Consider the following 19963-nt stretch of genomic DNA (forward strand, 5'->3'; position numbering starts at 1 on the left):
TACTGGCTGTATGTCTTTGGCGAGTGAACCCTAGCCAACGCTATCCATCGCGCCGCCTCATCCGGGGCCTCATCTGCGTTGAAAACCACGTCGTCTAGGTCCTCCTCCCGAAGACCTAGTTCCTTCATCAGCGCAGTCACATCATCCGGATCCGTAGGCCCTGAATTCGGCCCCGAAGCTCCGCCTGATGCCATTACTTTTCGAACCCTAACCCGATCAACAACGAATCGGGTCTTGCAGGAACCCTAGAGCCTCCTTCTTTCCCTCCCCTACCTGGATCGATGAGCCCTGACGCAATCGATCGCGAGCGAAGGACTAGGGAAGGAAGCGGGGACAGGGAAAGCCAGGTCTCAACGGCGGCGATCTAGATCTCCCCGAGAGGAACGAAACCCTAGCGAGAGGGAAAAAAGTTGCGCGTGGGCCTCGCGCATCGGCCAGCTGGTTCCGATCCAACAAGGCCCACCTGCGCGCATGTTGGAAAACTGAGACTTGCTTCCGAAGCCCAACAACTGCATCCCGTAGCCCATCTCCAAGGCCACGACCTCGCCGAACAAAATCATCCAGAAACTAATCCGAGCCACACATCCCCGTTTCACAACCAAGCCAAAGCTCCCCACTCCTCCCCATTCCACGCCGCCGCACCCCGAACCCTAGCGCCCCATCCATCCAGCGAGCGGTAGCCATGCCGGCGGACGCGAAGATCCGGTGGGGGGAGCTCGAGGAGGACGACGGGGGCGACCTCGACTTCCTTCTCCCGCCGCGGGTGGTCATCGGGCCCGACGAGAACGGCTTCAAGAAGACGATCGAGTACCGCTTCGACGACGACGGCAACAAGGTCAAGGTCACCACCACCACCCGCGTCCGCAAGCTCGCCCGCGCGCGCCTCTCCAAGGCCGCCGTCGAGCGCCGCAACTGGGCCAAGTTCGGCGACGCCGCCAGCGGCGACGACGCCTCCGCGCGCCTCACCGTCGTCTCCACCGAGGAGATCCTCCTCGAGCGCCCGCGCGCCCCAGGTCCGCTTCTCTTTCGAATCAGTTGCTGTGTCGTTAGACACTCTCTTGGTGTGGATTGCTGTTATCCCCTGTAGCATTATAGAGTCAAGATTGGGGATCCACATGAACTGGCGTTGATCCAATCAGAAGTCTATATTCCGTCAGCTGCTGCGTTATGTTTAGTGATTACATGTACATCTAGGGAATATGCATGTGTATAGTAACATTTCTAACTGGTAGGTTGCTGGAAGGACAGTAAATAGATTGGTAGCTATGATGCAGTACCCAACATTTCTCCGTAAGTTTTTCGATTGATGTGTTTTGAAGCAATGCTGTTATTGGGTACGGGGGCAGAATACCAGTTTCGTACATCTGCTACAAAAAACCAGTTTAGAGAAGCCGCAATTGAATTTGTTTGGGTTGTGAGTTCGAGGTAGGTTCTCCAGGTAACTGTTTTCTGTTTTAGTTAGGCGGGTGATTTGAGTATGTTGTGTGCAGGCACATGTAGAATGCCTGATCATGGGATTTCCAGTTGCAGTTCTAATTGCACTGCTGATTTGGGGGTACAGAAGAATTATCTTTTGAATGCATTACTGTCATCAGATAGCGACCCCATTCTCTTCATTCCAGTTTCCTATCTAGTGGTGATTATGTTTACTAAAAACCAAATTTGACTTGTGTGTTTTGTTTTAGATGATTTACTGCTGTAGATATTCTATTTCTTGAGTAGAGTTAATGTAGGATGCGGTTGAGTAGGTTAAAGTTCTGTTTGTTGTATAGCACACTGGTTCTGGGGCATGTTAACTCGTCTTTCTTCCGTACCACAACCCTAATCTGACCTTGCAGTATTGTGCCATGGATGTTGTGCGTCTGTTACTCTATTTGGCCATCCTTGTGTTCTTCTCAAACTGCAACATTTATCTTTTTAGCGTTGCAACAGTTCCTTACCTTCTTAGCATTGCTAACAGTGCTCTACCTTCTTAGCATTGCTAACAGTGCTCTTCCTTCTTAGCATTGCTAACAGTGCTCTTCCTTCTTAGCATTGCTAACAGTGCTCTTCCTTCTTAGCATTGCTAACAGTGCTCTTCCTTCTTAGCATTGCTAACAGTGCTTTACCTTCTTAGCATTGTTAACAGTGCTAAATCCGTTGATGATAATGTCTTCATTATTGTTGTTTCAAAGTCCATAAACTAGCTGGGTTTGCTTTATCTGACCTTTTATTTTTTTAACTCTTCTCTTAATTGTAGGGAGCAAAGCTGATGAACCAAGTGCTTCTGGTGACCCACTGGCAATGGCAAGCAAGGGAGGTGCTGTTCTCATGGTTTGCAGAACCTGTGGTAAGAAGGGTGACCACTGGACCTCAAAGTGCCCCTACAAGGACCTCGCTCCACCAACTGATGCATCGGACATGCCTCCTACTTCTGACGGCCCTGCAGCACTGAGTGGCCCTGCCAAGGGCTCATACGTTGCTCCAAGGCTGAGGGCTGGTGCTGTTCATACCGATGCTGGGCACGACATGAGGCGCAGGAACGATGAGAACTCTGTCCGTGTTACCAATCTGTCGGAGGACACCCGCGAGCCCGACCTCCTTGAGCTGTTCCGCACGTTTGGCCCGGTCAGCCGTGTCTACGTTGCGGTGGATCAGAAGACTGGAATGAGCAGGGGCTTTGGGTTCGTCAACTTCGTTCACAGGGAGGACGCCGAGAAGGCCATCAGCAAGCTCAATGGGTATGGTTATGATAACCTCATCCTCCATGTGGAGATGGCTGCACCTAGGCCTACTTAGTTACTGCCTATTAAGCATCCAGATTTCCTACAATGTCGTATCATTATGGTCTCCGAAATACCAGTACTTTTGTGTCGTGGGCTTGTGTCGTGTTTTGCCTTGTTGAGAATAACTACACTCTGTTGATGAAAAAGTGAATTTCTTAAGGATGGCACTTGAGTTTATATTTCATCAAGTTTTGCATACCTGTTGCTTCATTTCGTTAGTACTCCACTTGCTTCTCTTTGCTACCTGGACGATCAAGATCAGTTGAGAATCTGCCGATGCCGTTCTTTAGCTCAGATATCATTTCGCGAACTTTGTGTAACTCGGTAAAAATTCTGGTGTCCTTGCCCGATAATGAGAACTAGCAGGTGGGTTCTCCCGTGACATTTCGTGGTGACCAGTAGACCTGAAAGAAAACAACTTCTGTCACTCAAGCACTGAAATCCGTCTTGGTCTTGATACTGAAAGAAAACAACTGCCGTCACTCAAGCACTGAAATCCGTCTTGATACTGAAAGAAAACAACTTCCGTCACTCAAGCACTGAAATCCGTCTTGATACATTGGTTTGAGCGGCAATTGATGTGGGACGGAGGGAATAGAAAAAGAGTATCTAATTCCTCAAAATAGGATATGTATTTGATTATACAAAACAGCATATGTATTTGATGATGATACAAAAATGGAAGAACTATAAATGATAAAACGTCTCCCAACTCTGCTGAATGGTATGGCCTGTAACTCTCTCTATACGCTCACGTCTGTACCGCGAAGCCTCCTGCGCTCGAACCTGGTCACCATCCATCTTCCATGATCATTCATCGTCGTCGTCGAGATGCGAGGCGTGGTGGACGCACATGAGCCACTCGCCGGCGACCTTCTCGAAGACGTTGGTGGCGAGCTGCTTGCCCCAGCTGCCGCCGCTGCCCCTCGTCTTCACCATTTCCAGGCAGGTGACATACCCAATATCCCCCTTGACGTGCACCTCCACGTCCTGGAGGTCGAACCGCAGCGGGAACTCGTGATCGGCGTCGCACACCATCTCCCAGCTCCGCATCACCGTCTCGTAGCCCGAGATGCGCCCCGCCGACGGGTGCACCACGTACACGTGCTCGCCCTTCGCCCACACAGCATGCATCGCCGCCAGGTCACCGTCCCGGAACGCGTCATAGAACCGCGTGTTCGCCGCCAGCAGGGACGACCGCCCGTCCTCCCGGAGGTGCCGGAGCTCATCCCGGAGCCTCGCCGCACGCCCGTAGTCCTCCTCCTCGATCGCCGTCTCCAGGTCGTGGCGCAGGGTCTCCTCATCGACGACAGGGGCGATGGCAGTGGCGGTCTCGGTGTCAGCGTTGGGGCTCCCTTCTGCTGCCTCCCCGCTCTTGACGTGAGGGAGGATGCTGCTGGCTCTGCCTGTCATTTGAAGTCCTGCACTGCTAGAAATGTTTAAAGATAAATTGCAACATGGTCAGCACATTAATCATTTTTTAACTTTGGTCAGCACATTAATCATAGTAATATTCCTTGCAACAAACAAAGACCATGGCAACATGTTCCAAATTTCAGAAGGGTACAATCGATGTGGAAGTAGACTTGACATGAGAGTTCCTTAACCTAAACAGGGTGAAAGGAAGCAACTCAACCAAGTGGCAAATAATGGGATGAATAAGAAGATGTTACACTGAGGACTAAGCATACCTCGGTTAGACTATTACTCCCTCTGTAAACGCTCTTATATTAGTTTACAGAGGGAGTACTATATTGAGACTAACAAGAAAGTAGTAAGACGAAGCTATCTACTGGTATGCTGACTGCAATTTTCACTTTAAGTGGGACTCAAATCCCTTCCACGCTGAAAATTCCCAAGGTTCAGTCAAAGAAATGGCAAAATTTTATCTTTCTGCCTACTACTTGAGCCCATTTTCTGATGTAGGAAGGGATTAAAACTGCAACTGGCTTAATTAGCCTTAACCAAAGCACTTAGACAGTGAAGTGTGTAACTAGCTGCAGAAGGCCAAGATTCAGTAGTGTGTGTAACTAACTGCAGAAGAAGGCCAAGATTCAGTAAAGTGTGTAATAACAGCAGAAGGCCAAGATTCAGTTAAGCGTGTGACAAACTGCAGAGGGCCGAGATTCAAGAATCCCAAGATCCCACCTTTACCTGATACTACCGGCCGACAAACCGACGTCCTAACTTGCCAGAATTACCACAGCACGTAGAGTACTATTTTTGCTCAATTCAGCGCACTAATTGGAGATGGGAACCCTGAAATTAAAGCTTAGGGGAGAGGCCTCACAAGCGCCTTCCTCCGGCACGGAAGAAGCAGCTGCCAGCAGCGGCTGCGGCGGTCGCGGGGATTTCCGGCCGCCACCAGGCCCTCGCCGGCGTGGCCGCCGCCGCCGCCGCCGCCATAGCTGGGGATGGGTTAGGTCCTGCCATGACGGGATTGGCATCAGGGTAAGGTTTTCTGCTTCCTGTTCTTTGTTATGTTCTCCTCTCTTCTGTTCCTTTTCTGGGCCTTTGTTGGTGGCTCTTAGCTAGGCCCATCTGGAGCCCAGATATGGATGGTATTTTGTTGTAGTGACTGGGTAGTCTTAGGCCCAAATGCTATTATTCATTCATGCTCCCGAAACACAGTACTAGGCCCATGCATTCACCTGCCACCAATCCTATCTTTTTCACTGGTCACCACTCCTACTTTTGATGCTAAGAAAAAAAAAACCACTCCTACATTTTTTTTCTTTCAAAAAACACCGAAGTCCTACTTATTTTTTAAACACGAAGAGAGCTTGCAGTAGCGACGATGCATGCCGCAAGATTAGTGTTGGTCTCCTGACATCATGCCTAGTTGTTCTTGCACATCAATTCACCAAGATGTGATGAAGTCAGAGATATTGTTTTCCACATACGAGGTGGGCAGCGACGATGACACACGCCACGAGGTGGCACTCGTGAGAAGCACAATGCCATCTATGTCATGGGATGGCCATCACAATGCTTGTGCGGCGGGTTTTTTTTCGCGAATACGCTCGAGGGCGTATCATTGCATTGATAGTGCAGATATAATACAAGGGTGCCTGCTCGTCTAAACATGCACAAGCTGGAGTTTTGGGAAGAGCAGGGTTTGCAGGGGAGGGAGGCTGCTCAGCCTCGATACATAAAGTTCAGGTTACAAGCGCTTTGATTGATAACAAGTCAAATCATAAAAATCGGAGCTGCCTATCCGCCGGTGTGATGGTTGATTGTACATTATCATTGTGCATGGATTTGGGGGCATTCCTTGCAATGTTCAGTAGTTTATTCATGGTGAAGTAAGAGTGATCGAGCCGTGGGGAAATGGTGATGATGATGGTGCATATCGATATACAAATCACCTCAATGCCATATGTTGAGTTTACTTTGTCGTGACATTTTGGACGCGGTGTTCTGGGCCAACTTGGTAGGTAGTGGGTGCCTTTGTATTGTTCGTGTGTTTGTTGTATTTTTCTCTAATTAACTAAGCAACTACTTCATAGTTGATGGTGAAAAGGCAAAACCTTTGTCCCTGTTTCTAAAACAATTCACTACATCCATGAACAACTAACTCCTCCACTCATGGTAGAGTTTATCCATGAAACACATCTCTACAACTCTCTTACTCTCCTTTCAAAATCATCTAAGTTGCAAGCAATATCATTATTAGCATATCCTTGATCTTCATGGTGGCTCCTCAAGGGTACAAGGGTTACTATGAACATCGCTACAAATGGCTTAGAGACTAGAATCGTCGTCCACTGCAACTGTACTATGCAAACAACTCATCCAGTTAGCTTTGAAGAGTGAACTCGAGCTATAGTTTCAGTTCCTTTGACAGTTGCAACAATTTCCACAAAGTTTTATCTTTTTTGTGGGGATTCACAATTTTTTGTCACACTATTTGTTTCTTCATTTTCACTATGTTTCAAATATCGATGGAAAAATAACAACGAATTTAGGCTGGCTTGTTTGTCTTAGTTATTTCTTAGGCGGTCGACATCGGTAGTCGTCCGATCAATATCTTCTTGTCTCGCTTGTCCGTCTTAGTTAGTGGTGACTTAGATGTAGATAGTTACTTCTCAATCCCATTAAAATAGCAAAACCAAAATACAATGGAATAGAATAGACGATGCTCTTTCCTCATTGCTTGTTCCCTACAAGTAATAGTAGGTAAATAAGAAATACTGAACCCTAATCATGCACTAGGCACCACCAATCTACTATGCAATTTCTTTTTCTGAAAAAAGAACCCATGCAACCTGGAGCGGCATGTAGCTGTACATGTAGCCGCTGCTTCTTGGCACAGCACCACTGTCCACTGCCGCCGTAGGTGGGCAGCACCTCTCCCCATCTCTCTTAGTGGTCAGTCACTGGTCAGGTCAGTGGAAGTTTGTTTACCGATGGCACTGAAAGTATGGGGGGAATGTGGTCCGGCCCTCCGGGGGTAGAATCAAAAATAAATGTCGAAAGCTGCCGTCGCCATGCATACATGCACGCTGCACGCACCGCCGGCCATCGCCCATCAGCGGCGCTCACTTTGATGCGGCGCCTAGCTACCCACCACCGGAATAGAGTGGAGCAATCAGCACGCCCGCAGAGCACGTAGGTGTACCCACGCAGCTCCTTCTTCTTCTTCTTCTCTCTCTCTCTCTCTCTCTCTCTCTCTCTCTCTCTCTCTCTCTCTCTCTCTCTGCATCTGCCATGCCATGCTACAGATGCTGGCCATCTGTTGTGTCCCAAAGCAGGCGGGGGGTTCCGTGGAATTTTACTTGCGGCGACCGCCGGCGGGCATGCCGCTTTATCAGTGGGTAGCTAGTGGCGATTGGCAAGTAAAAGGTGGTGGTGGTTTGGCGATGTGATAACGTGCGTGCTCCCTGTTGGTGCTGGGTTTGTCCTCTGGCCCTTGCCCCTAAACCCCCAGCAGGCTTGCCCTTGGCGCCTTGCCCATCATCATCCACTTTGCCGCTACTATTTGTCAGTTGTCACTCCGTACGTTGGCTAGATTAGCTACCCCCGCGTGCACGCACCTACTGCACTTCCAACCCCGAGGGGATAAACCTGTGATGCTTACCATCATAGGAAGAAACTACCATGCATACCTGTCGATGTCTTAGTAATTACTTCAAGTAGTGACCTAAAACGTCTTATAAAAGTTTGCAGAGGTTGTAGTAGTTCATAAATTACCGGCACTCTTGTAGATATGCTGCATAAATTGTTAATTGATCGCTACTGATTGATAGATAGATAGATGTACGATGACACTGCCTGAAAATGAAGTGAATCTGCGGCTTGGTGCGGTGGCGATAAATTATATCGCATGATCTTCCTTTATTTTACAGGCAGTAGATGGGCAAGCACATGGGCCAGCTGAACGCTTTTGTTCATTAATGCGTGTCGTCCGAGCCTCGCAGCCTCCAGCCTCAGGGACCGTGTGCCCAAAGTTGCACTAATTTGTCCGGTGGCCCTTATCCCTAAACAAGCAACCATTTTGTCTCTGGCGTCTTCTATGCTCGTATCAGTAGCTAATCACCACCAACTGCTGCAGTCCTGCAGCGGCTAGATCAGACAGACAGATCTCGTTAGCGGCAGGGAAATAAACTTGGCCCGGCGACAAGCCATCATTCCATCTATTCCCTTCCATTTCAACCCACGATGTACCTGCCCTGCCCTGCATATGTATCCATCTACTGCATCAACGATATGATATAGAGTGCAGTAGAGTATTCCTATTGTTCTGTTTTAGGGGATAACGTTGGTCGTCGTGTACGCAAGCACTAGTCAATTACCTCCGTCAGGAATGTTTCAGAAATAAGAATTGGCTGCAGCAGGGTTTATGCAGTAGCAGGAGTTCAGTGTTGGCTCTGGTTGATATCTTATGCCCTGCTTAACTACACCAAGAAACAAACATGTAAAGCTAGCGATCTTTTCAAGCAGAGACACACACATGTATATACTGAATGGGTTAGCTGCAAGCTACTCCTTCCGTTCCAAAATAGATGATTCAACTTTGTATTAATTTTAGTACAAAGTTAGTATAAAGTTGGGTCATCTATTTTGGAACGGAGGAAGTAGCTACGTCGGATTTTTAATCGCCAATTGCCCGAACCAAATATTCTTCAGACCAAAAGTGCATGCAGGGTACACAGATACAGTATCTGAATCTTGCATGAAAAGATGCAGTAATAGTACGTGCTACTCCTAAACTCCTATACCAATGTACGTACTACACTGTTAGATATTCAAGCGTGCATGCGGTGAGAAATGGGGGAGGAAATCTCCGGAGGCCCCAGCCAGCCGATCGGAGGAATCTGAATGTGCGCAGCGGGGTTCAAACGGACTCAGCTAGCCGATCGATCGTACCGCGCAGCGCACGCTGCTGCGGGGCAACTTTTTCTCGCTTCTCCGGTAGTGTCGCGGCTTTTGCTTTTGGCCTAGCAACCCCCGCGCGCGCCATGCAGATGCGTATGGGTCTTTATTTTCCCGGTTGAAAAGCGGCAGACAGGGAGCGCAGGCGCGTGCGAGCTTCCCGGCCGCCTCCTTTTGGGCCCTTGCCGGCCTCCCGGCCGCATCGCATCGCATCCATCGCATCGCCTAGGGGCTAGCCAACGGACACAATGCCTCTCCTTTCATCGTCAGCTTGGCAACTTCCTCCTGCTGCTGCTTGGCTGCCTCCGTCCGACTGTTCACTGCTGCTACGTACTCTGCTGCGCGGACGTATAGTCGGATACGTCGCTAGCGCTGGCATCCAGAGATGTCGGGGGGCTGCGGGAACAGTGCCGGTGGGAGCATGCATGGCTGGAGCATCCCTTGTTGAACAAACAGGAGCATTCCTCTCGAATGATCCATTTGACATGGGAATTTTCCGATTTTCTTTTTTTGAAACCGGAGCTTTTTGACTCAATCCATTAATTAAGAGGAAGACACTTGCCTAGTACTGCATGAACATTGCCATCAATCCCACAGAGACCAACATACCGACCAAGAGAGGAACTCCGTTGAGGTCGCCAGCAAATTGTCATCGTCATCATTTCTGCATGAGCAAACGACTTGGACTTTATCACAGATAACCAATCAAGAACCCTCACTGCAAGCAGCACGGATCGACGCTGGAATATGCCAAAACAATCGGCCAGAGGCATCGAGGACTAGTCAGCTACGACTTAAGTGACGAGTCTTGCACGAAAAAGAAGCGTGCCTTGCACCAACATAACTGGATATGCCGAACGCACTGTCATCGTTGCCACTGCATCGCCCTGCGACGCTACATCTCCAACTTCACAGTAAGACATGCCGAATGGTCGATGACGAAGGACTTGGCACAACTTCGCTCCTCTTGAAATCATCATTTTTGCCACCCGAGGCGCGGTGTCACCGGAACCTCCAAGACTCCAACACCGCCGTTCGGGTTTCAGTGTCCCCCCTCCCGCTCCCTTGGCTTTGAAATTTTTACAATTATGGATACAGATTGATGACCGAGATAGAAGTTATCTTGTATACTCACAAAAGATATTACGGCCAACATTTACGTATGCCTAGTCTTGTCGCTAACAACATAATTTGAACCTGCACCATCTTGATCGATTCTCATGGTCTAGAACATGAAATACGGCCAGATTTATTTACACTACATGCAAACAGATTAGGATTTGGCACAGAGTCTAGAAATTTTACTTTGCCAAATCCCATTCATCTGTAATTTACATAATGTTTCTCTATAATGCCCTCTGTAAAATCCATTAATGCACATGACTATAGTGTGTTACTGTTTATTGCAAGATAAATAGAGAGAAAGAGAAGGTCATAAAAACTGTTGAGGTTCCTAGCTATGCATACTCATTAATGTGCCCCTCAAAGCCACTGGAAGAATGGGGACTAATTTCTTTTATACAGTCTAACATATTACTAATTAGTTGTTATGAACCAAAATACCCTTCGCGGGAAAAAAGTAGGGCGGGAGGGGGGCGCACTAATACATCTCTCACAAAGCTCAGTCATGATGAATTGTTGTTAAGGTTTTTATTTTTTGAGAAAATGAAAGATTTCTTTTATCCCCAAACATCACACCAACTAAATAATGATGCATAGAACTACAACATTATAAATGAGATTAACTCACTCAAAAAAATACCATGGTATTTTCTCTAACTCAATATATTCCAAAGCCGAACCCCTCTTATAACCCGTACGCTCAGGGGCTACCAAGAGATCATGCACATGCCTGGAGCTACACGGAGATCGTCCACAAGAAACCGTCTCTATCGCGGGATATGATACTCATCATCATCACCATATTTGACCATGGGCATGTCTTGGACTTCCATCTCGGAAAGCATGTCCATGACCCACGACAACATCTTCAGAAACATAACATTATATTGCATATTGTCATTATCATAGTCAGGTCCAGTAAGTAGCCAGACCTAGGTTTTTACTATGGATATCGAGGATTTTGGTTGAACCCTCAGTGCACCACCATTGGTGGATCCTGACAATGGTTATACCAGCATGCTATGCCATGCCATGATCCACCAGCCATGACTAACTACAAAAAACAATGTTATTGTGCTTGGTGAACTTCTGTCATCGGGGACAATGCTCGCCTTGCTCGCTCGACGGGGTGTGGCCTCAGGCCATGTTGTTTGTCTTGGTGAAATTTCGCCTCTGCTGGTGGCACTGAGATTTCACCAAAACTGGCAAAAAATACTCCTCATATCCACCTAGAGGATCATGACGATTACCAAAACAATGACTAATACAAACAAAAGGAGATCATGACAAGGCTATTTTATAGCATTCACGTAACAGAAGTCATCCTTCATTAACAACTTAATCATTTACAAAGGCTCCATTAAGTTTACCTTCTAAAAGCAGCTTATCTCTTGAAAAGGCATGATCTGAACAAAATGTTGTTTTAACCACCACGAAACTAAAGAAAGGCGCAATGAAGGAGATATGATAGCCATGTCGATGAAAGATCTATTTATATTATTTATATGTACAAGTATGTAACAATGGAAAAATAGTGCTTACAATGAACTATCTATATTGTCTTAAGTTCACTTCCCAAAAAGTCATTTAAATGTCAATTAGTGTATAAATTGGTGTTTTGCTGTAAAGTATCATATAAACAGGCTGCCGGGGTTTCAGGGGCATCACAAACCATTCCTACTAAATCTGTAGTTTCACAATTGTCTTAGCATCACAACTTCGAGGCTTCCCACAGTTATGAGCTCAAAGCAACTTTTCCACGGCTATTTTTTTTTTTACAAAATCCAGAGCACAAACAAACATACCATAAGTAAGGCAGATATTCTAGCGTTTAGATCATGAATGAATTGCGAGCCCCCTTGGTCATTGGCTCGACACAGAATTAGAGATAGGATATCAAGAGTTAACACCTTTGCTCATTTTATTTTCTATTGTATTTGGTTATCTGATAAACAACATGCATTAGGCATATATAGGCACTATTCAAAAAATCTTTCGATTCAGCGATTTATCGCTACTCTTGGGGTGACCAATAAGATTATGCCTTATCTTCATCATTTATCGTTTGGGCCGATTTATCGCTATGACAAGCAATTTATTGGGAATCTACCGATAAATCGGGCCTATTCATAGCACTATGTTTATAAAAACTATGTTTATTTGCGTTTTGTGGACCTTGTTACACAATATGTACAGTTGTCCTATTTTGTTTGTCACTATACGAGGATTCAAAAGGCTAGGAATCATGGTAACACCTCTGCCCAATATTGTTTTGATGTTGAATATAGCTTATTTTATGTTGGGAAACTAGGATTTGCAAAAAATGGTTGATTAATAGTCGACCAATAAAATTGATTAATCGGACGATTTTTAATTAATCCCTAATCCTCGGGTAAACAAGACGCTAACGATAAGCGATATCCTCAACATTAGGCATAGGCCCTATGGTAGGTACTATGGCTTTGAATTTTGGTTTCAGTAATATTTCGGCCATAGCCAAAATCATTGAGTTCCATTAAATTTTAGTGTTTCAGGTTTCAGTTTGGCAAGATGAAGAAAATACACCAGAATTCAGCTGAAATCCAACCAAATATTTCAAAATTTTATTGGAAAGTCCTGCAATAGTCATGTAACAAACCCCGTGTGTGTGTTTAGCATTTTTTATCCTTGAGAGAGCTTCCTAGGGCAATGGCAAGTGCGTGATGTTTTCACTTGAGTACCTAATATCGAAAAGTTGAGGGAGAAAACTGTTGGAATAATTATGCATCTATGAGATGCCATTAGCAGAATCTAATTGCACCTAGATCACCTCACAACATGAATAGAGAAGGGTTTAGGGTTTCTTTACATGTCACGGGAGTGGACATGATCGCCTGCTCGGTGCAGGCGTGATGCAGGGGTGATGTAGTCGAAGTAGATGTTCTCCTCGACGTCCTGATTCCTTCAGGACGCCACCGGCACTGCCCAGGGACAGCGGCGGCGGCTGGCTTAGGTCTTCCCGTCGCTGCAGCACTCCCCCTGATCGGATGGGGTGAGAGAATATCAGGAGGAGAGTAAACCTTACGTGAATTGTAATCTCGCAAGTGCCCAGCTCTCTCCCGTATCCCTTTTAATATGGCGCTGGCGACAGGGGACCCAAAACCTGAGTTGGTTTTTGGGCGCCCCCGATCAGGGCGCGTTAGTTCTGATCGAGGCTCACGTACGTTGGTACGTGGACCCCTTCACTTATCGTTATCCCTTTATCCCCTTTTTTTGTTAGACTAATAGATCTAACTGGCCTGTTTAAGCCGTCAGATCAAAACCAACATTCTTCCCCTTGATCGTTAGGCTTAACTTCATTCGCCCATTCTATATAGGAATGATGTACCAAAGTGAGGTGTTACAACAGCTCAAAACGCCATAGAACCTCAACACTTATAGTACACCCGCCTATTTCGAAATGGAAAACATTTTACTAATTGGGGAGTGGTTTATTTTAATGGTCCTCTTATTCCAGAATCATCAGGCCTCCAGTAGTCCCATGCCGGCAACATGCTCATGAAAGATACTGGGTGGTAAGCCTTTTGTTAGCGGATCCGCAAGCATATGCTTCGTTCTTATATGTTTAACATCAACTGTTTGATCCTGGATTCTATCTTTCACAACACGATACTTTATGTCAATGTGTCTGGCAGCATTACTTGACCTGTTGTTACTCGTATAGAAAACTGCTGGTTCATTATCGCAGTACAATAGAATTGGTTTAGATATGCTGTCAACCACTTTAAGTCCGGGTATAAAATTCTTTAGCCATACAGCCTGCCCGGTGGCCTCATAACATGCTACAAATTCTGCTTGCATCGTAGATCCAGCAGTTAACGTTTGTTTGGAGCTTTTCCACGATATAGCTCCTCCCGCGAGTGTGAATATATAACCTGACGTGGATCTCATACCATCCACACACCCGGCAAAATCAGAGTCTGAATAACCAACAATTTCTAGGTTATCAGTTCTTTTATATGTAAGCATGAAGTCCTTAGTTCCTTGCATATAACGCAAGACTTTCTTTGCGGCCTTCCAGTGGTCCGGTCCTGGATTTGATTGGTATCTGCCAAGCACCCCGGTTACAAAACATAAGTCTGGGCGTGTACACACTTGAGCATACATGATGCTTCCAACAGATGAAGCATAAGGAACCGACTTCATCTGATCAGTTTCACATTGGTTCCTCGGACATTGAAATGTCCCAAACTTATCGCCCTTAACTATAGGAGCAGGTGAGGGTGAGCACTTATGCATATTGAATTTTTTCAGTACTCTCTCAAAGTATGCCTTTTGAGATAGTCCTAACGTTCCTCTGGACCTATCTCGATGAATCTCGATGCCGAGGACATACGAGGCTTCACCAAGATCTTTCATATCAAAACTGGATGACAGAAAATTCTTGGTCTCATGCAGCATATCCTTATCGCTACATGCCAACAATATGTCATCAACGTATAGGACTAAAAATGTGAACCTACTGCCTTTAAACTTAACGTATATGCAGTTGTCCACAACATTTTTGGTGAAACCAAAAGTTTTGATAATTTTATCAAACTTGAGGTACCACTCTCTTGAAGCTTGCTTCAAGCCATAAATTGATTTCTTTAGACGACATGCTAAATGTTCCTTTCCTTACACAACAAAGCCTTCTGGCTGAGCCATGTAAACATCTTCTTTTAAGTCACCATTTAGAAATGCCGTTTTAACATCCATTTGGTGTAGTTCTAGGTCGTAATGAGCTACTAATGCCATTATGATTCTGAAAGAATCCTTGGTTGACACAGGGGAGAAGGTTTGCTTATAATCAATGCCTTCTCTCTGTGTATACCCTTTTGCCACTAGCCTTGCCTTGAACCGTTCGACATTCCCTTTGGAATCATACTTGGTTTTGTAGACCCACTTGCAGCCTACTTTCTTAGCTCCATCGGGAACTTCTACTAAGTCCCATACATCGTTTGAGCCCATAGATTTCAACTCGTCTTCCATGGCAACCAACCATTTGGACGAATTTTCGCTTTTAATGGCTTCCTTATATGAGGTTGGATCCTCCACCTTTCCCATATCATTCATGTCCTCCATCAAAAAAGTGATATAATCATCTGATATGGCTTTCTTCCTCTCACGCCGTGGTCTACCCATGGGCGGAGGTGGTGGTGGAACATCATCATTTTCATTATTTTCTCGGAGATCCTCATTTGTGTTTGGATTCTCATTATTAGTTTCTGGATCACCATTTGACTGAGAGACTGAACCGTGAGATTCAGGATCATCAGATGTCACATTTCTTCGTATTGGAAAAACAATCTCTTGGATAGTCGGGGATGGTACACAAACCTGCTTCTCCTCAAGATTGATCTCCCTTAAATTTGTGACCTCATTATCCTCAAAAAATACCGCTTGTCTAGTCTCCACAAACTTGGTGGTGTGTCTTGGACAATAAAAATGATATCCCTTTCCCCTATGAGGGTATCCAACGAAGAAACAACTAACTGTTTTTGGATCCAGTTTCTTAAGTTGTGGATTGAAAACTTTAGCTTCAGCAGGACAACCCCACACCCGTAAGTAATTCAAGCTCGGTTTCTTTCCCGCCCACATCTCGTAAGGTGTGTTCGGTGCTGACTTAGTTGGAGCAAGATTTAGTATGTGTGCAGCTGTCTTTAATGCCTCTATCCAAAGGCTTACTGGTAAACTAGAGTGACTAAGCATGCTTCGCACCATATCCATAAGGGTGCGGTTGCGGCGCTCGGCCACACCATTTTGTTGTGGTTCACCAGGCATTGAGTACTGAGCAATGATTCCATTTTCAGATAAGAACTTGGCAAAAGGTCCAGGAATCTGCCCATAAGGAGCATGCCTACCATAATACTCTCCCCCGCGATCAGACCGTACAACTTTGATTTTTGCGTTCAGTTGATTTTCAATCTCCGCTTTATAGACTTTGAATTTCTCCAAAGCTTCCGATCGGTCACGTATGGGATAAATATACCCATAGCGGGAAAAGTCATCTGTGAATGTAATGAACGAATCAAAACCATCTACAGACTTAACATTAAGGGGTCCACATATGTCGGTGTGAATTAATTCTAAAACCCTTGTGGCTCTAACTGCTCCTTTCTTAATTGTTTTTGCAAATTTTCCTTTAATGCAGTCGACACATTTGTCTGCATCTGAGAAGTCTAATGGGAGGAGTATTTCATTTTTAACTAAGCGTTCCATTCTCCCCCTCGAAATGTGGCCCAAACGACAATGCCACAATTTCGAAGAATTACTTACTCCTTTCCATTTCTTCTCAACATTAATTGCATCACTCACATGCATAACTGAATCATTATTAAGAGATAACATGTATAGTTGGCCTCGTCTAACACCGATGCCTACATTCTTATTACATTTGATCAAAACAAATTGTTTCTTGCCAAAATGGCACTCATACATATCATCATCTAAACAAGAAACTGAAATCAAATTCCTACTTAAGGTAGGCACATAAAGAACATTATTCAATCTAAGAGTGTGGCCAGTGTGTAGCTCCAACGTGAGAGATCCCACAGCTTCAACATCGGCCTCAACTCTGTTCGCAACCTTAAGCTTTCTTGTTCCTCCTCTTATGGTTTGGATCGTATCGAATCCCTGCATAGAGTTAGCAACGTGAGTGGTTGCCCCTGAATCAATCCACCATGACTTTATTGAAAAATCAACATAAAGTGATTCATCTACAAAAGTAATTTCATCAATACCTCTTTTGTTCATCCATTTTAGAAAGCCTGGGCAGTCCCTTTGATAGTGTCCCTCTTCTTTGCAGAAGTTACAAGCATTTTCTCCAGCAGTGGAGCTGCTAGGAGCAGAAGAACCACCGGCTTCTTTACCCTTGAATGCCTTAGGGTTGAATGTCTTAGTGCCTTCTTTCTTGACTTGCCTTTTCTAAGGCTTAGGGAAACCTTGTCCGTCATGCTTTCTCTTGTTAGAGCCAACATGAAAGACATGGTCTTTCTTCTGCCTCATGATCCTTTCTTCCTCCTGGATGATCCTTGCGGTCATCTCAGAGAGTGGCCATTTTTCCTTTAGAGAGTTATAGTTGACCTTAAATTGTTCAAACTCTTCAGGAAGAGACTCAAGAATAATTATGACAAGAAGGGCTTCACTTAAAGAACACTCCAAAGACTTAAGCTTGGTGAAAGCATTTACCACCCTCAATATGTGCTGCCTAACATTTCCGTCAATAGTGTATTTCTGAAGAAGTTTAGCAAAAAGCTCATGAGCATACACTTTGTCGGAGCCTTTAAATTGCTCCTCCATTTCAGTGAGGAAATCTTTAGCAGTATCTTTCTTAGGGAGTGCTTCAGAAATGTCCGGCGATATTGTCGCTTTCATGATGAGAAGCGCAATATGGTTGGACTTATTCCACTTTTCCATCTTAACATCATACTCCTTCTTGAGTTCTGCATACCCTGTGACACCTGCTACAGGTGTCACAGGTTTTTCTTCCCTCAAGGCGTAGTCAAATTCATTACAACCCAAACATAATTCGACTTGGGACTTCCAACGAGGGAAGTTACTCCCCGTAAGTGGTTCGATCGTGTCGGACCGGAATGGAGCGGAAGCTGAAATCATCATAAAAGTTCATAAGTAAAGTTGCATGATTATAAATTTACGTTGGTAAATAAACAAACATGCCAAGTATTTAATTTCAACTCCATGTCAAAACACCGTTGGGCAGAAAAAACATGGAATGAAAATATCACAGGGGATGACTCGTAATAATAAAACAACGTTGGTCCGAATTAAAATTAGAGTCATTTCATTCTCAATTTAAACATCAACATTAAAAAAAACATTATCATTATTTGATGTCTAAAAAAAAAACTTCATCATCCGAAAACACATAATAAATCCTGAATAAAATATCTCGTTGGTTCAATTTTACCCAGAATAATAATGTGTTTATTACATTTTTACGCATTTTCTGGTTTAAGCAGTGCAAATCATAATATTTATTAACTTAAACGCACTGGAAAAACAGAAAATCGCGACAGTGATTTTGGCCCAAAATCCCCACGGCTGTCCGAAATGCAGCTCAGTCCAGTAGCGTAATTTTTTTTTGCTGGACTGAAACTACCTGGGCTGAAGCCCGCGGCCGGATATGGCCCGTTAAGCACCCGACGGCCCGGCTGGGAGCCGCGCGTCGCTTTCAGTCGTCGGATCGAGCCGACGGCTCGGATCGCCCCGCAAGTGAGCAAAACAACCGGCTGGGTCAAACCCTAGCCATTTCTTCCCCTCCTCCCGATTCCCACACTCACTGGCGTTTGACGGCGGCCCGAGGCGTGACGGGGTTCGACGGCGGCCCGGGCGCGGCGGCTGCGCTCGCCGGAGGAGCGTGCAGCGGGGTGAATCCCGCGCGCTCCCCCGTCGAACGTGGCCCCGGCGTCCGTGCTCATGGCGCATCAGGGGAGGAGGGACGCCGGCCACCGCGACATGTGGGGCGACGGCGACGAGCTCGTCCAGTCAAGTGGCGGCGGTGGCGGCTAGGAAACGTTCCGCGCGTCGCTCCGGTGGGAGGCGACGGCGTCGCGGCGTCTCCGCCCTCGCACCACTTGATGCAGTGCGGGCCCCGAAGGGAAAGGCGGCTACGCGGCGCATTAGGTGAGCCTATGCCTCATTCTTCTCCAATTCGTTTTCATCAGTGCTTATATTGGATTAAAAACAGCCCTAATTAAAGAATTAGGGTTCTACCGAAATTGGGGATTTTTCTAGGGTTCTTCAACATGGGGTTTTGCTACTGTATGTGTGCTATGTATCCCTCTGCCTTCTAATTTGATAATCCAAACGGAAACAAATACTTAAAAGAGGATCAAGTTAAATTAACAGAAACTTAATCATGAGCATTAATTCTTCAGAGGCTTAATTAAAACTGATTAAGCATAATGGCAGTGGAGATCCGTGGCAAATTAGAATACAACATGAGGGCATTAAGACAGTAGCATGCATATTTGGGCTAACCAGGGGTAAAACTTTCAATCTTGATCATAAACCCTAAACATGTCATTGATCTAAACATGATAGTGATCTACTGATCAACAATAAAGGAATCTATTGCAATCAAGATTGGCGACTGATACCATTGTTAGAATAATTATGCATCTATGAGATGCCATTAGCAGAATCTAATTGCACCTAGATCACCTCACAACATGAACAGAGAAGGGTTTAGGGTTTCTTTACATGTCACGGGAGTGGACATGATCGCCTGCTCGGTGCAGGCGTGATGCAGGGGTGATGTAGTCGAAGTAGTTGTTCTCCTCGACGTCCTGATTCCTTCAGGACGCCACCGACACTGCCCAGGGACAGCGGCGGCGGCTGGCTTAGGTCTTCCCGTCGCTGCAGCACTCCCCCTGATCGGATGGGGTGAGAGAATATCGGGAGGAGAGTAAACCTTACATGAATTGTAATCTCGCAGGTGCCCAGCTCTCTCCCGTATCCCTTTTAATATGGCGCTGGCGACAGGGGACCCAAAACCTGAGTTGGTTTTTGGGCGCCCCCGATCAGGGCGCGTTAGTTCTGATCGAGGCTCACGTACGTTGGTACGTGGACCCCTTCACTTATCGTTATCCTTTTATCCTTTTTTTTTTGTTAGACTAATAGATCTAACTGGCCTGTTTAAGCCGTCAGATCAAAACCAA

The 19963-nt window shown here is 45.7% G+C and overlaps 3 protein-coding genes across 4 annotated transcripts; 1 reads left to right on the top strand and 2 right to left on the bottom strand.

The window, feature by feature from the left end:
* The first annotated feature begins 566 nt into the window (after positions 1 to 566).
* On the top strand, positions 567 to 2949 carry LOC119318222 (eukaryotic translation initiation factor 3 subunit G-like). Its single transcript, XM_037592748.1, has 2 exons — positions 567 to 1013; positions 2240 to 2949. Exons 1-2 carry the CDS (start codon positions 683 to 685, stop codon positions 2776 to 2778), a joined length of 870 nt encoding a protein of 289 aa, XP_037448645.1. The 5' UTR covers positions 567 to 682; the 3' UTR covers positions 2779 to 2949.
* Positions 2950 to 3320: 371 nt separating this feature from the next.
* LOC119318223 lies at positions 3321 to 5225 on the bottom strand. Of its 2 annotated transcripts, none has more exons than XM_037592750.1 (2): positions 5056 to 5225; positions 3321 to 4191 (listed from the first exon to the last, which is right to left on the bottom strand). In XM_037592750.1, the coding sequence occupies exons 1-2, from the start codon at positions 5196 to 5198 to the stop codon at positions 3576 to 3578; spliced, it is 759 nt and encodes a 252-aa protein (XP_037448647.1). In that variant the 5' UTR covers positions 5199 to 5225; the 3' UTR covers positions 3321 to 3575. The 2 variants fall into 2 exon arrangements, with proteins under 2 accessions (XP_037448647.1, XP_037448646.1); XM_037592749.1 differs by having other exon boundaries at positions 3321 to 4194.
* An 11382-nt stretch (positions 5226 to 16607) lies between these two features.
* Positions 16608 to 19961, bottom strand: LOC119318225. Its single transcript, XM_037592752.1, has 3 exons — positions 19506 to 19961; positions 17024 to 17887; positions 16608 to 16916 (listed from the first exon to the last, which is right to left on the bottom strand). Exons 1-2 carry the CDS (start codon positions 19522 to 19524, stop codon positions 17208 to 17210), a joined length of 699 nt encoding a protein of 232 aa, XP_037448649.1. The 5' UTR covers positions 19525 to 19961; the 3' UTR covers positions 16608 to 16916; positions 17024 to 17207.
* Between the last annotated feature and the right edge of the window lie 2 nt (positions 19962 to 19963).

Source organism: Triticum dicoccoides, chromosome 6A (assembly GCF_002162155.2).
Source record: "Triticum dicoccoides isolate Atlit2015 ecotype Zavitan chromosome 6A, WEW_v2.0, whole genome shotgun sequence".
Lineage (NCBI taxonomy): Eukaryota > Viridiplantae > Streptophyta > Magnoliopsida > Poales > Poaceae > Triticum > Triticum dicoccoides.